The sequence below is a fragment of the Acanthaster planci genome, linkage group LG03 (assembly GCF_054643075.1).
Source record: "Acanthaster planci isolate LZ-2023a linkage group LG03, COTS_SCS, whole genome shotgun sequence".
NCBI lineage: Eukaryota > Metazoa > Echinodermata > Asteroidea > Valvatida > Acanthasteridae > Acanthaster > Acanthaster planci.
The window spans coordinates 6118390-6135042 of NC_141779.1; the positions used below are offsets into that span (position 1 = coordinate 6118390).

General features: G+C 39.7%; 1 protein-coding gene across 5 annotated transcripts in view; it reads right to left on the reverse strand.

Moving 5' to 3' along the window:
- Positions 1–16653, reverse strand: part of LOC110985143 (uncharacterized) — a 41163-nt gene extending 24510 nt beyond the window's left edge. Inside the window, exons 1-4 of one of the 5 annotated variants that reach the window (XM_022245977.2) lie at positions 16527–16653; positions 15484–15617; positions 2998–3169; positions 2563–2706 (exon numbers count right to left, since the gene is read on the reverse strand). In XM_022245977.2, the coding sequence (XP_022101669.2) occupies positions 2563–2706; positions 2998–3169; positions 15484–15537 (370 nt within the window). In that variant the 5' untranslated portion in view covers positions 15538–15617; positions 16527–16653. Of the gene's footprint in view, positions 1–2562; positions 2707–2997; positions 3170–15483; positions 16259–16334; positions 16354–16434 lie in introns of those variants that run through there. The other 4 variants (XM_022245968.2, XM_022245984.2, XM_022245959.2 and 1 more) reach the window with 4 other exon arrangements.

A 16653-nucleotide genomic window follows, 5' to 3' on the forward strand; every position in this document is an offset into this window, starting at 1 on the left:
TGACGAGTGGTTGTAACAGTAGCTAACCCACTGCAGCTCAGGCCATTATTGCTGACCAGGCCCCTTACCATTTCTAACCTACATGTACAGGTTAATACACGCTCCACCACACTTTCATTCCCTTAATAATAATAATACACTCTAATGCAAGACGCAAGTACAAATACATGAATAATGGTAATGCTTGAATTACCATTGAATACTTCAGGGGGTGTGAGTAGAATACAAAAAATAGCTGAAATCACAAGCATGAAGCGCGAAGCATGTACGGCGTGGGGTCCGGGGCCTGCTTAAGGGCCCCAGGAAAAGTTTGAAATGTAGATGCCCTGTAGTGCATTTTGATCATTTTTTTTCTTGCAATTTAGGCTGTGCACATTTGCACATACATGCATATGGACAACACTTATTTTCCCTTCAAATATTATAACAGCCATCAGCAAATGAAAACATCCTAAAAGTGAAAAACAGCCAAGAAAATTCTGAAGCTTTTACTTAGAAAACAGGTTGTTTTTTTTTCAGAACAGTCTCATAAGTTTGTGCACAGAGGCATGAAGTGTTGTCCGTGTATGGAACTCTTTCCAAATGAACTAGTAATAGGTAACGGTATACCAAAATTTTAACTATTGAGGTTGGTAGAGTGAGTTGGCCTTTTCCCACCTGATCTGAGCATGTTTTCAAAATTTCAATTTTTGAAATAATGCACATTGTGTGCGTACATCATGTACATCATATGTCCAAGCATTCTCCGGTTGCAGACCAGGTTGTGTTGCCTGTCCTGAGGATCGGTCTTATCAAAGGCTGTATCCAACTCAGAACCACTTTGGACACTGTACATATGTTGCACTATTACGATGAGTTTAGGTCTAACAATTGTTTGAAAGCCCATACAAAATGATGCAAAACCGCGCAAGAATGCATAACACAAGAACCTTCCGCACCCTGCACCAGTTGTCAAGCAGCCCTCTATCAGCAAGAGTGGAAGTTTACTAACCTTACTTCAAGCTGCAAAGTTACCATGAAATGCATGCCACCATAAATAATATATAAGTTCACTGGTTTTCTGTGATATGATGCATTAAAAACTGAGGCAAATTTGTCTGCAGTGTACATGCCTACACACGTGTTACACAGAGCAAAACAAAACACTCATTTACTGATTGTGCATTTGAGTGTTTCGCATATCAGCTTTGATGATGCATTAATCTGGAATAAAAGTCTATGCACAGCTGTACTGAACTGTGCTGAATTTGAAGTTTTCCATTACCTTTGCACACAGACATGGTTAAGTTCAATAGGCTTCACTTTGTACAGCGACTTAGTGCTATAATAATTTACTAACTTTAGGAAAAGTACATGTGTGGGACCAAGAGAGGGAGTGGTCTATTTATTAAAGTGGCATTTAATGAACAGGAACCAGTGTAACCGTTCTGAAGGTTGTATGCAATGTTTAACCGATGACTCTGGGAAAACTTGATTTGCCCATTTGAATGGGCTGGAGTTCCAAACAGGTGTGTACCTCTGAACCTGAAGATCGCTATACCGAATGTTTTGTGTGGACTCCCTCATGTTTGTTATAGTGGAATGCCAATGTACGTCCATTGCTGAGACGGTGATGGTGCCCAGCTGGTCCAGCTCATGTTGAGCATACTTACAATTCTACTCGACATTTCAGTCCACGGCTTGTCAAATCTTGATGACAAACGTACAGGTCTGCAGAATGATTGGTCAGTTTCAGCACTGCACACAACCCTTGATATCTTGCCCACCATTAGAAAGATTAGAGTAATAGACCGATTGTGCCGGCAAAATCATGTGACCTTTTGTGGGTATCAACCCCATAGCAACGTGTGTTTTGAGTGTTGTTTACAAACTATACACCCAAGTTACAGTACAGTACCCAGCACATCAGTAGTCAGAGAACTGTGCCAACCGTCACCTTTATTTTTGGTAAATGATACTTATGAAACACTTTGATTTTGGTGGATACCATATTTGTTGATATTTAACACCCACTTTAGGTCACATGACTTAGTGGATGCAATCACTTATTTAAAAGGCTACACTGTAAAGATCCATATCTTTTGCAGTAGAATAAGTTAAACCCTCCATTTTTTTATTTCACAGGCACAATATAACAATTGTTAACGGCTGATATTTAAACAGTGTTTTTACCCCATCAAGGATAAATGTCACCCTCCAAATCACCAGGTGTAAAACAAGCACTGCCCTGTGTCGCAGCAGTCAACAGCTGTTACACGTGTAATGTTGTTCAAAGTTTGCACATGGAAATTTAAAATCTAGCACTGCAGCACAGCATGCACCATGATAAACATGAGTGTTATCACTTCTTCATGCATGTGAATCGTTCATTTACACGATCTGAAAAGTGTCTGCCAACAAAGCTAACAGAAACCTACTGTAAGCTTACTGCACAAACAGTCCATTTTGTTTTCTGTCAGAAAGTTTTAAGGAGACAGCATCTGCCACCATCATCACCAATGAAACCTTTGCAAACTTTGTCAACGTTGGCTGACCAAGTTGCAGTCGAAAAACCTTACTTACATGTGACCAACTGTCCATCTGGTAAATATGGGTATTCTGGTCCACTGATGTATCCATTTTGTATCGAGTAGACAGGCGATTCTGGAGAGGGTGGGTAGCCCAATCCTGAGAACTTCCCAACATCTCCATTCACCTGGTAAGGACCTATGAATCATCAAATTATTTAACAAGGTTAACAAACTGTGTTTTACTATAGGCATATGGTGTGGAAAATAAAAACTGCCAAAGTTGGATCAGATGTTACATCGCACGTTTGTCTATGGACAACTGCAGTATATCATGTGTCACTAAATTGCAACCGGCAAAAATTTTACAGAATATTTAATTTGGTATTCTGTATTGCTCTATTTAGTTTTGGTTGGTTTGGTTTGGTAATTTTGAGGTGATTTGGAAGATGTAGTAATGCAAAGTTAAAAAGAACATTTCAACTCTAACCTTGTGTGGTCATTGCTGTCTGTGGGGAAGATGCCTGAGAACTCCTATTCTCATTGTCATGCCAATCTGGACTGCTGTCCGTTGAGTCTGCTGAGGAAGTCACAGAATTAGCGAGCTTCGGACTTTGGAAAACCTTGGCATTGGGATTTAGAGTAGTCTTTTTTGGAATAGCCTGTTGAAAAAAGAGAACATTTGAGCTAAAACATGCACATCATATTTTGTGTTGGACTAGGATAATAATACAAATGTCAGATGCAAGATTGTGCATATACCATTGAATCTAATTCCAAGGGGTTATGATCATAATGGCATTATGCAGTGCACATGGTAATGAATTGGATGGTACATTAAAGTACATCTCTGTACTTTTTGCATGGCAATATTTCAGTGCCATTCACAAGACTAAACAGATTACAAGTATTACATACACTGTACAATATATGTTACACACGTGTACATGTAAGAACATAACATGAAATCAAAAAGAACACTGGAGAAATCAGCATCGCAAAAGTTGGAAATAAGATTTCTAAATGAGGAGGGACTTGAATTCATTTCATTTTGTAATCCAATTCTGATTGAACTTACGGTACTCTTTTGAATTTTGAAACTGAATATCTGACCAAACCAAAAACGCGGGAGCTTCTGCTGCAAGAGCAAAGGCTGCTTTTGCTCAATCAAATCTTAAAACTCATTCTACAAAAACCTTTCGAGTCAATTAAAATTATACTACAAATATTTCTAAAGGTGATGCTGTGCGTCTTATCAGACACTTACTGCATTAAGCCCAGACCTGCTTCCCGAAGTATTTGTGTAGAGAAGTAGGGGTGAATAGGTTTGCCCAAAGATGTTGCTTGAGGCCAGTAGCTGGATTCAAACCTCCAAACTTCTTATTGTGAGATAAAGACCTATAACCCTACCATAAGGTCAGATACTCGGACTCAAGCTAAACAAATACAGTACTTCTATAGTACAGGTGGTCTGAAGATCAGGGTTTCCCCTGGGGTACTGATATGTGTGAGGTGGTCATACACATTTTGCCAAAATTCTAGTGCCTAAAACAAAAGTGAGCATTTTCGCTAAGGCCCAAAATGAATTTCATATAGTCCATTGGTACATTTACTCCAAATTTCCCAATAAACCAATCCTGTATTCTGTGCCCCTCTTTACCATTCGGAACAATTTCAAATTGATCTACAGTAAACTCTTCATAACTCAAAGTCGGTTCACTCGAAACTCTGCTTATCTTGTTGACATTCTTCCTTTCCGTTTAAAGAACAGGCTTTTATGTATGAAAATACCTCCACAACTTGAAATGTCCATACAACTTCATCCATTTAACTCAAAGTTTTGAAAGGCCAATCCAGAAAGACCGCCACCAAACCACTGACAAGGGTTGATAAAAAACACCTGACTTTAATTATGAGTCATTTCTGGAAACTGCACTTCGTCTTCTTGTGTGAGGACACGAGTGTGCACTTGCTGCCAATGTCATTGTAATTGACTCGTCATGACCACAAATCGTGGCATTCAAGAAAGCCCAATGCTATCGCGGCCCAAATGTACATGTAAACTGGCAGTCCAATTGTTGATTCTTTATGGTGGCCATGTGACAGCACTGAAGGAAGCCTTGTGCGTGCCGTGGCTAAAGCCTGGCTGCTGCTGCCTGCCCAAATGTGTGCTGCTCACATGCCGACTGTCCAATCGCAGTCCGTGTGTAGAGAAAATGGACATGCGTTCCTGGCGCGGTGCTGGAAATGCACTTTTTGCATCACAAAATCTCACTCGAATATTTACTAAATGGTAAAAAGAAAAGGTAAGGGAATGAAAAGACAACCAAAAGCACACAAAAATTTATGCTTGAATGCTTTGAAATACAAAATGGTGCACCCTCAAGTGATTAAAAAGGAATGATCATGTGGTGAAACAGGAAAACCCTGGGCAGCCCTGGCCAGGCAAACAACAAGCACAGGGCTGTGTGGTCCAGCAGAGATGTGAGCAAATGAATAAACTGTCACACAAAAGTACAGAGTTTGGGTGGTTTGTTTTATTTCTCAGTAGAATAGAAAATTTTACGTAAGAACAACAGAAAAAACTCAGCAAACAGATGATTTTTGGAATAAATTTATTGTTGGATATAAGGAAGATAAGCCTTCCCCAGTTCTGCTAGCTTCCGTATAATAATTAATATGCACATGGCTGCAAGGCAGCCGTCAACTTCATTTGCAGTCCATTTCCAAAACCACTTACATGTATCTTGTACCGATACATTGACGGTCTTGGCTTTTGCTTCGTCCTTTCTTTCCAAAACTGCTTTCGTGCAGCCATAATTCAAGCTTTGAGTACCAAGAACCGCCAAAAATCATTCAAACTGTGGTCAAACCATGCATTTCCAATGCCACGTTTTCCATTGAAACCGCGCATGCACACAATATGTGCAATAGTGATAAGTAGCAATGTTGTGTGTGTGTGCATCGTAAAACGATTGGCATGTCATTTGGATATGTATCAGTACATGTACATACATGTACAATGTCGTCAGCAATGAGTAATGAATATTTACAATTTAAACATGATGCATACATTATGTACATGCAAATTTGCTCATCTACAGCGATTGGTCAAGCTGTGACTGCACTGTCATTCATATTTTACAAAGAGCCTGCGATGGGTGGCCACTGCGCTGGTCGGTCACGCCTCGTGGTAGCACCGTGGGTCGCACTCGCTCGCAAGGTACAATGGTGCATGCAACTTATCATGGTCTTACCTGCAATTTTATTGTGCACATCAATTTTTGCTACCCACTCGGCCATTCGGCACAGTTAAAAGGAAAAATGTTCAAGTAGGCTAATTGTAGTGTTTTAAGAATGTGTTTCAGATGTCAAGTCTTTTGTTTTGCATTTTCTGGGCATAGACTGTGTTGCGTGCCCTTTAATTTGGTATACATGTGTAAAACGAGGTCCAAAAGCTGCCAAACTTGCTTAATAGACTGGAATCCTCCTACTTTTCAGTGAAGGAATCCCTCTAGTTCCCATACTGCTACACATACATTTAGTCAGGCACTCTTTTACAGATGACGTAATTTCTGTATTATACACTTACATCTGGGGAACCAGACAAACGAGGTGGTGTTATGTTCTGTGTACATGTACAAGCTGAAAATGTTTAATAGTTTTTAAACAGTAAATATTGCCGGGGTCGGTCTATTTTAGTGATGGTAGCAGCCGGCATTACGTGTGCATGCAGTTGTGATGGACATCACGCGTTATGCGAACATCATTTCCAGAAAAAACAGTGATGGTTAAAAAAAAAAGGCACATCTCCGCACCGCTTTTGAAACAATTCCTTGACCAGAAACCAGAGACTTTTTTAGGCTTATCGCTTAGCTAACAGGAAATGATAACCTCATGGTCATAGGATGTACACAACACAGCCAATCACAGTACAAAGCTATCGGCGCTGGGTGATGAGCGAAGCCCCGCACCAGTTATCACAAAGCCCTCTATCAGCAAGAGTGAAAATCTACTAACCTTATTTCAAGCTGCGAATTTACAGAGAAAGGTGTCTATGAAAAGTTATAGTGAAGCCTGTTAGTCACTACGCTCACGCAGGAACGGCTGAAATGAGTCCCACCAACACATACATGTACACTGTATGAATACTGGTATTTCATTTGTAGCCAATCACAGCACAATGACCGGATGGTGCCAGGATACTGTTTACAAATGCGGCTTGCGCTTAAAACTGTGCCAAATGCCACCACAAATTGCATACACTTTACAGTGTTCTCCATAAGGGGTTTAAGCAGGGTGGGCCGCCCTGCCAAAAGTTTAGACCGTCCCACTAATGTTTGCCACCCCGTCAAAATTCTCACTGCTCTGCTATTTTGTCTATTGGATTTTCCCTATTCTCCACCATCTTCACAGTTTATCTAAATGCAAAGAAGTTTACCGTACTTTATGGAAGGGACAGGATGAGTTTGCCATCATTATTCAGCACAACAGAAAAGCACTTCACACGGTTTGAGATCAAAGTCAGCAGAGTATACATGTGGTATGAAAGCACAAAATTGGACTGGTTCCAATCTCCCGCTCATAGCATTTTAATTTTGTAGCATCAAGAACCAATATCTCAAATGGGTTGTTTTTTCCTCGGAAAATACAGCCAATTTCCTAAATGTAGTTCCAGATTTTTCGTAGATACGGATCGCTTGAAACAACACTTCTTTTCTTCTGCTTCTAAAATCAGGCATGCAACTCTTCAATTTGAAAAAAAGAGGAAAATATTCTTACATACAAAACTGCCTGGGCGCAGTGCGAAGCCAATTTGGTGTGGGGTCCAGGCCCGCCGTAAGGCCCCAGCAAATTTTGATTTTTTTATGCTCCCCAGTTGAATTGAAATGTGAGTGAAAGATATAAAGCTTTTTATGGCATACTTTACATTAAATAACATGTTTAGACCTTTACATTAAAAATACACAAAATGCTTCTTATTTTTGATTCTTTTTGAACTTTTTATTAGGAGAGGTACATTCTGTGAAATAAACCTGTGACATGAAACTGATATTCCCACCTGTCTAATGGATCTTTCTTTTGGATGTTTTCACCATCTGATCGGTCAGCGTTACGAGTCCACGTCTCCCATGATTCATTTCCTTTTTGCATACCAAGCAATATGCCATGCCTGGCCGATCCAGTTTTCGGACTCTTCAGCTAGAGGAACACCATCAACTGCTTTTTCCAACCAGTCCCACTTCCAAGCATTTTTCACGCCTTTACCAATGGTTTTGATATCCTGTCCATCACGATCGATGATATTCTTCCTTTCGGAAGTCATTTTGAGTTTTGACGCGTGAGTGATCAACGATCACAATGCACGTTGACAACAGCGTTTTTTTTAAACATTTGTGGCCGGCCGCGGAAGTGGTATAGTATCCATAAATGACGTATTCATTAACGTCAGGAAAAGATGTGGCACAGGACTACTGGCTTGTCGTTGACAGAGGGCGCTTGCACGGACTGTGCTGAGTCTGTGTCCTGCACTCTTTAGTGCATTTTACAAAACAAGGCGCCAGACAAGGTTTTTGTGCTCATTAATGTGTACCAAAAAGTGGAACTCTGTGCGCGCTACGCTGGCACAGCCAGCACTGAAGCGCAAACAGAAACAATCAAAAAGGCAGATATTATTTTTGTGCGGACGGATTTTTAAAAAACGCGGAAATCCGTGGATAAGTCGCATGCCCGTAAAATACTTATATGTTCTACATTCTCAAACAAGTTCAGGTGATATGTAAGCTTCTTGTACCAACTTTTTGTTTCAGAAAACATCTAGAAAAGATAATTTTTGCCAGCTAGATTTCCGTCTCGAACTATGACATTTTTGTACGGTTAGTCAAAACTCACAAGAGCCCAAAAATCGACCAAAAGATACCCGGTGATAAGTCATTCTGTACATGCGATTCCAAATACTTGTTTCTTACTTAACAGTCCTACAGTGTATAAATGTTTGCATATAATGTAAGTTTAATCAAAATGACTTTTGGAGTTTCCATATTTCGTGAAGTTTGAGTCATTTGGTATGGATAGGTCTCTCCAGCATAAGGGCGAGGCCAAGAAAAAATAGTTCTGCTTCCAGTTACATGTTCATTGTACATGCCTCTCAAAAATAAGGTTGGTACGGTAGGTAGAAAATTTTTGTTTAGTCAATTTTTTTTTGTGCTGAGGGAATGGCATGAATGGGGACAAAAGCTTCCAAAAACTGCCACAAAAAGTGATAAAAACTTGCCTTAATCTTTGTACTGCAGTCAACGATTCATTAGAATTATGGACAATTCACACCATGATGCATACACTGTAAAGCTAGTCGGGTAATCATGGCTAGGGACCAACCGATGTAGGTTTTAACTGCTGATTTGATGTCCGATATTTTTATCGGAACATCGGCCAATGTCCGATTTGATCCAATGTTTTTACCGACAATAACTGCAACACAGCCTTAAAGGGACCATGAAACAGAAATACTTTACTAAATTCCTTGAAATTGCACCCTTGGGTTTCAATTTACCCCACTTTAAAATTTTTGTTTTCCAATTTTAACCCATATTGTGGAGCTTTTTTGGTTTATGTTAATGCTATTTGCATATTCATGAGCAAAACTATGATGTCATCCAAAGCACTGAGCCTACATGTTGCACTGATTTGTGCACAGGAAATTTCTGGATATTTCTTAACACTGCTATCATAGATTTCATTTCGTTTGACAAGTTATTATTGTGTAAGTATATGGCAAAAAGCTAGCAAGCATTTCCTAGAAATGGTTTCAGAGAATAAATTTGGAGTTCACAATTTGAACGACATGTAAACTGAACCACATCTTCCTGGATTTACATCCAAGCAAGAGCGCCTTCCCTTGTCCAGAAATGCTCGGTCAATTTTGAATGATTAAAAAGTGTACTTTTCAGTTCATGTACATGTAGCAAAACAGATGTCAAACCGTCTTCATACACTGAAGAAAAGTACAGAAAAACACAAAAAGTGATTCTGAGAAAAATTCATTTCATGGATCCTTTAACAGGATGTAGGCCTACTAACAACACAAAACCAATGTACTCCCTTAGAATGTCAGTTACACATAACCCGTAATAGGATTAGTTTTTGCCTTCAGTCACTATTGAGAGAATAAATCCTGTAAATTATGTACATCAATCGCCATATGCACGATACCGATGTGACTGATCACACAAACCCACAAAAACGCGGTGCTAACCAGTTTATGTACATGTAATAGGGCCTGAAAGTTGACCCCTGATGGCGTGCTTTCGGAACCCTTGGATAGGAAAAATAACATACAAGATGATTTTAGAATTTGTAATATTTTTTCGTTCAGTTTCTTCTTAAAAAATCCATCTTCGAAAAAGGGCTTTGAAAAATATTTGCTGGTATATCAATTTATAGAAACTGAAAAATTACCTGATCTAAAAGAGAAATATCCTGCCAAAAATTGACCCATCACTTCCGAAAATCTAAAATACATGAAGAACAGTGCAATGTGGCAGTCTCGTATGCAGATGAACATTCACGATTTGAAATTTTATGGTAGTCTGTGGGTAAAAGCTGAAATAAAACAGATCAAAATATTTACGTACTTTTATAATTTATAAGGTAATAAACATAAAGCAATATTCTACTTTTACGAAAGATTCTAATATTTTCTCTAACCTTTGCTGACAACAACTGGGTGATGTCACTCAACAGAATCTGGAACCCATCGACTGCAGGTAGGTAAATCTTTGCAACATTGTACAATCTCATTTTCACGAAAGCACAGGGAGTGGAAACAAACGTGCATGAACAAGGTGGCCTAGGTACATGTATGACATCGCCGGACGTGAAAGGTCATTAATAAAATTCATTTTTTACCCATCTCCATGTGACTTTTCCAAATATTACTTGAGGAAGACAAAGGTAAAATTCCAACATGAGTGTTTCGTGGGGTGGTTTCCATTAGAAATTATTCTTCCAAATATTATCAAACGTGACCGGACGGCCCAATATAAAAACCCCAATAGGCAGACCGTGCAAGGGTTCCGGGAAACTCGCTGCATGATCTTTTACTTTCAGGCTCTATAGGCACAGCACCTCAGGCTGAATCACGGTAGCCTTTAGTCAAAGCACGCATGGCACTGTTGCACCACTGCATTGGTGTCTTCATCGTGCATGCCAACGGCAGAGGTGCACGTCGTATGTTCAAGAAGCCACGCGTGCCTTGAATAAAGGCTAAATTGCGGGCTACCTTCAGACCGGTCGCACAGCACCTCGAGCTTGGTACCACACATGGTGTAGTTCCCTGGCTGTTTTAATGGCTGTCAATGGAAACGGTACACAAGTACACTGACTGCTCTTTAGGGCCACAGTCCATGCATTGAGTTGCTGTGGCACGGATCGTGCAGGTATAATTTTTGAGGATATATATTTTACGTAGGTTTAACAATTCATAATTGTTCATTATCACCAAATGAAAAAAAACACAGTTTGTATTCGTGCTAAAATAAAAAAAATGCGAGATTTTAGTTTGCCAAAAGTGAGTGCAGTGTTTGCTCCTTTTTTCATGTTAACATCGGCACTCATATTGGCAAGGAAGGTCACATTTTGTTGATCCGATGTTTTGCCTACATTGCCGCACATCGGCCCAATCCTATGTCCAATCCGATCATTGGTTGATTCCGGCCTAATCAGATGTCCAATCTGATCATCAGTTGATCCCTAGTCATGACAGCAAACTGACCAAAAATGTCCGTATATCACATGGTTAGCGTGCATGATACTGGCACATCCAGGCAGACGGGCTATAAACCTTGTGCCACGGCAGGAAATTTTGTGAAAACACGTTCGCCTCAAGTAAATTAAGCTCCTGAACCAAGAAAATACATACATAGACAAGAGACCAAGTTCTGCGAATTAACTTGCAGAAATCTTCTTACAACATCAATTTTTTTTGACCAGCAGCTGTGGGGATTGCATGTGTATGGCTGATGTACTGGTAGTGTAACGAGGCTATTTTGACCAAGATGTATAGACTGGTTGCCACATTTCCATCACACGTTCTTTTGCATGGGCACGGTGGGAACTAGCGCAGAACTGCTGTAATGCATTGAGATTTGCGCACAGGATTTATCTTTTTTATTTTATTAATTTTTAAAATTTGTTTTTCTAACATGCTTATTTAAAACGCGGCGAGCCAAAAACTTAATGTTGGCCAGGAAACCAGAAACATAAGTATTTTTTTGTTGGCCGGACTTGCAGAGTAGTAGTACTAGGGATCAACTGATGTTGGTTTTAACTGCCGATTTGACGTCTGATATTTTAATTGGAACATCAGCTGGTGTCTGATACGACAGTAACAATGTCCTTAATAACGCATGTCGACAAACCTTGACATGATGTACATGATGTACGCCTACTTCAAATAACACAAAAACAGTGTATTCCCTGAAAGTGTCGATATACACAGTCAGACAATAATGATAATAAATTCCTTTAAAGGTTTTCTTTTGTTTGCCTTTATTTTCACTTTGTGTCACTGAGCTGAGCGAATAAACTGCATACACACATCACATGGCACACCACTACTTGCACAATACAAAATTGCTTCAAAAATGAAAAATCCACTGCATGCCGCACAAACACTGCACACATCACCGCGATCGCAGACCCATTCACGGACAGTCCAATTGCCAACTCTTTCCAATAAACATGTGACCACAGAAAGTGTTGTCATCAGTAAACACAAGTGAAAAAAACCTGAAATTCTGTGGCATGTCATGCGAAAAGACGAAAGATCTGCCACACGAAGGTACACCACAGAGGCGGTTGATTTTTTATTTAATGGTAGAAAGAAATCTTGAGGTAACAACAATAATCAATTTTAGTAAAATGCTTATTTGTCTGCCAAAAAAAAACATAAGAATGAATAAAAGCGGCAAAAAATCTCTCAAAAATATTGCCACAGCAGAGCAAGTAAAGTAGATCCATGTATAAGATTGTGTACACAATACATGTGTTTTGTGACTCCATGACTCGGGGAATTCTGTTCACTCGAAATCCGGACAACTCGAATTTTTATTTGTTCTCCGAGGTTTAAGTTATCAGATGTAAACGGCATCCAAGGAAAACATGACTGAGCTATCTGCTAGTTGTACGTATGGCCTGGCCGCGGCTTTTGTGACTGATCTTATACCTCAAAGTTTGCCGTATAAGCTGGAGAGTGTAAAAGCCACAGAGACATTTTTCAGCATGAGAACCAACGTTTAAGTGTTTATATTCCAAAAATTATCTTATGTACAATATGCAGAGTAGACACTCAGTGCCTCGTGTTGCCATATGGTACAGCTCCCTGGCTCCACTCATGACGTTCAGTAACAACAGTATACATGTGCACTGACTGTTTCCAGGCTGTAATCTGTGCGTTGAGTTTAGTTTTGTTGCGGTATGGATTGCATGCAGATGTACATGTAATTCTCAGGGATAATTTAGGTGGACGTAACTGTTCATTTATCACACCAAATGAATAAACCACAGTTGTTACTGCGTTTGCCAAAGCAGAGTTTGTTTCTTGTTAGCATCGGCACTCACATCGGCAAGGACAGTCAAATTTTGCCGATCAGATGTTTTGAGGATGCTGCCAAACATCAGCCTGATCTGATGTCCAATTCGATCATCGGTTGATTCCTAAGTAGTACAAAACCTCACAAAATCATGCAAAATCCAACATGTGGTACCAATAGCCATTCACTTCAACAAAATCCAACACTATTACCCTAAGCCTTTGTTCCTCAATCAAACAAAGTTGAAGAACAAGTTGATTCCATATGAACTTGAATCAGTCAAAACTTGACCAAACCTACATGTAGAGTTGGAGTTTGAGGAAATTGGGTAGTATGGGTTAAACCCTTGAACAAAAAAACTGATTGCACATTTGCATGTACTTGCACTGCTTACATGTACGGTACATACACTTGCTGAAAGTGAAAAGGCATGTTCTGAAATGACTGGCTCTGAATTGAAATGCCAATGAACAAAGATGCAGGGCAATCTTTAAAAATTTTAACAAATTTATTTCATGTTATTTTTAATGCCTACATGTATATCCTGAGCCTGTTTGCCTCCATTAGGAAAATTCCCAACACATTCAGCATTGCGGGATATTAATTTACAGACAGTGGAGATGCCAAAAAAGGTCAATTTGTGATGGTATTTTCACGTAAATTTGTGTTCTGCTATAGAATCTATTTTATCAGCACAACACTTCAAAACACTATTCTTCAGTTGAATGGGGAAATTAATGCAAATTTGTCACCTTTTACTGTAAAGCATTGTCTTTTTATATTCAATATACACGAAAATGCATGCAGTATAGATCAGTCCAAACTGAGATGGACAACTCAAGACATATACATGTACAAGACACCTGACTGCATTGGTTGGATGGTCACCATCCAGTTGTAAATAAGTTCTGGAGAAGCCCTGGTGCAAGGTTTTTGCCTTGTGTGTAAATGTAAACTATTGTCAGTGTTTTTGAATTACTATTAAATTGTGGAGATGCGCCCTTAGGTCAAAAGAAGAAAACACACGGTTGGACTTTTGGTTACCCAACCTCAAAAAAAAAAAAAAAAAAAACCACACACACAACTTGCATTCTGTTTTGGGAAAACGTACAAAAAATTAAAAGTATGATTCTCATCACAGTGCTGACCCCAAAGAATTATTTTTGTATGCACTTTTTTAATGCTTCCTCTTGTGGTTTCTAAATTCAGACACATGTATGCATTCTTTGACTACTAAGCCAGCAAATACCAAGCTAATGTACATGTAGTTTGGCTGCATCAGATATTGTCACCTGTTCACAAATGAATGGGGGACAGAATGTATCACCCTTCCCTGATATTTTGGCTAGAAAATGTAAAAAGAATAGTTTTCATCCACCGACCCACCTACATGTAAACGTACATTTTTCAATGCATCACAAACATGTCTTTCAACAAATGAATTTGGTGTTTCCCTCCTTGAGACATTTTCAAAAGATATGCTTAGGACATGTAATCTTTCAGCCTAAATGAAAATGTACATTGTTCTGTGGATACCACATTCTGAAGGCTGCAACTTACAAGGTGTTTTCATGTAGCCTGAACATCAGAACAAAGTCACTGTTCAGTGTACACCCTCTGGTCGAAATTGGAAAAGGTAAAATTGACTAAATGAATACTGTGCATCTTTCCAATCACAAAATACAGAGGACTTTTAATCCTGCTTGTTTCTCTTTACATGAATTGAACCAAGTAGTTTTTCAAATCAAAGCCCAAGGCCAAACAAAAAATACAACCTCTGTGATTTCGTATATGGATGTTGAATTTCTAAGCACATTTTTATATCAGAGTAGAACAACATTATTCTGTTATATCCAGCTTGTGCAGTATGATATGTACAAAAAGGGCTTGTAATACATTGAAACCCACTATGCACATCATTAGCTGTACACATGGACAACACAGTCATACACATCGTGTTCCACGTCTATGGAGACGTAGTGGCATAACGGGACAAGAAATGCAATATAGAGTACCACTATAATGCTTCATTAGCAGATGTCTGCTTCATTTGTCACAATTACAGCATGCACTGCATATACATGTACATGATGCTACTCACTGCAATCCACTAACTCCATCTACATGTATATGCCACATTAGGATGCCATCTTGTCAGTTTGGAAAATGAAGCATATGGCGAGTACATTTTCGAACTTGTTTCCCATTCAAAATATATTTCCCCCAACATATTATTTGTGCTTGATGCCCTTTAAGTTCAGGACTCATGAATTTCACAACAAAAACCCAAAGTTTGTGGGAGTTAAGATTTTAAAATAGCCTCAATCAGGTAATCCATTAGCAACAGTATTGTTAAGAAGACAAGAAACAATAATCTGGCTTACTGTAACAGTTGAAGGAGTCAAGTCGTCCCCGTCGTTAGAGCGGTCGGTAGTCATGGGAAGGAGACTGAATTTCACCTTTGGGGCAGTTTCGTTGTCTGACCCGTTTTCCGGGGCAAGAATCACCGTCCAAATTCCTTGTGGAGGGAAAGTTAACATTGTTGGCATCAGTAATGGGTGATATGAGCCTCCAACATAGTACTCAAAAGTAGGAACACCCCACCATCTGGAATCTGGACCATGTGTACAATGCTGCACACACCAGCAGCCAGTGGTTGGTTGTGCTATACAAAGCAATACATAGAGTGTCACAGTTCAGCATCCATCCCCGCATGTCTTCCACATATGTGCAGACATATGTACATCCACACAAAACAAGTGACATATGGAACCTAAAACTGGCATGAATGGACACAAACAGTACATCCCTGGCAGAGTTATTTTCAGTGTTGTTGCCTACAAAGACTAAAAAGCTGAACAGAAAGCCTTTCTCAAACAGTCAAAAATCGAGGATACTGATTACTGGCCAGGCTATATTTAGCTCACGAGATGCTATTAAAAATCCGTGCATTGCAGTAGCTGTATTATGGTGTAGGCCCATTCCAAAATGTAGAAACAGGACCGGCCGAAAGTGTCTACGCCTACGCGGGGATTTCTGTACACTTGCGTGTGTTCTACGTAATGACCACGTAAGAGAACCGACAAGGCGAGACTTGGGTCAGTCCAGTATTTCCCCCTACGCGAACAGTCAGTCATTTCAGTAAGGAGTGAGGCTTGCTAATATTCAATCGCCGTGTCGCGAGCGAAGTCATTAATTCATTAGAATTTCAGCATTATTTGAGCCGTTTTTTTACCTCCCCCGTTCCAAGAGATTCAACAACCCCACGTGATTAGCTAGACATGGCGGCGCACAGTATGCGAAACATGCCGAACAACTGGACCGTTTGTACTCACTTTGGCAGCTGAAAAGGAAGCTTACAGACCACGGTCAGCGTATAAAAACGGCTAGAAGTAAGAATGGACCTTTGGTAATATGCAGAAATTACCTGGTAGAAAAAAATCGTCGCCGTTCAGGTCAATATTTACTCATGAAATCTGTGATTAGTGTGGCTCTTCCTCTTGGAACGTACGACATTATCTCGCAGGGACGATTTTCGCACATGCGCAAATACG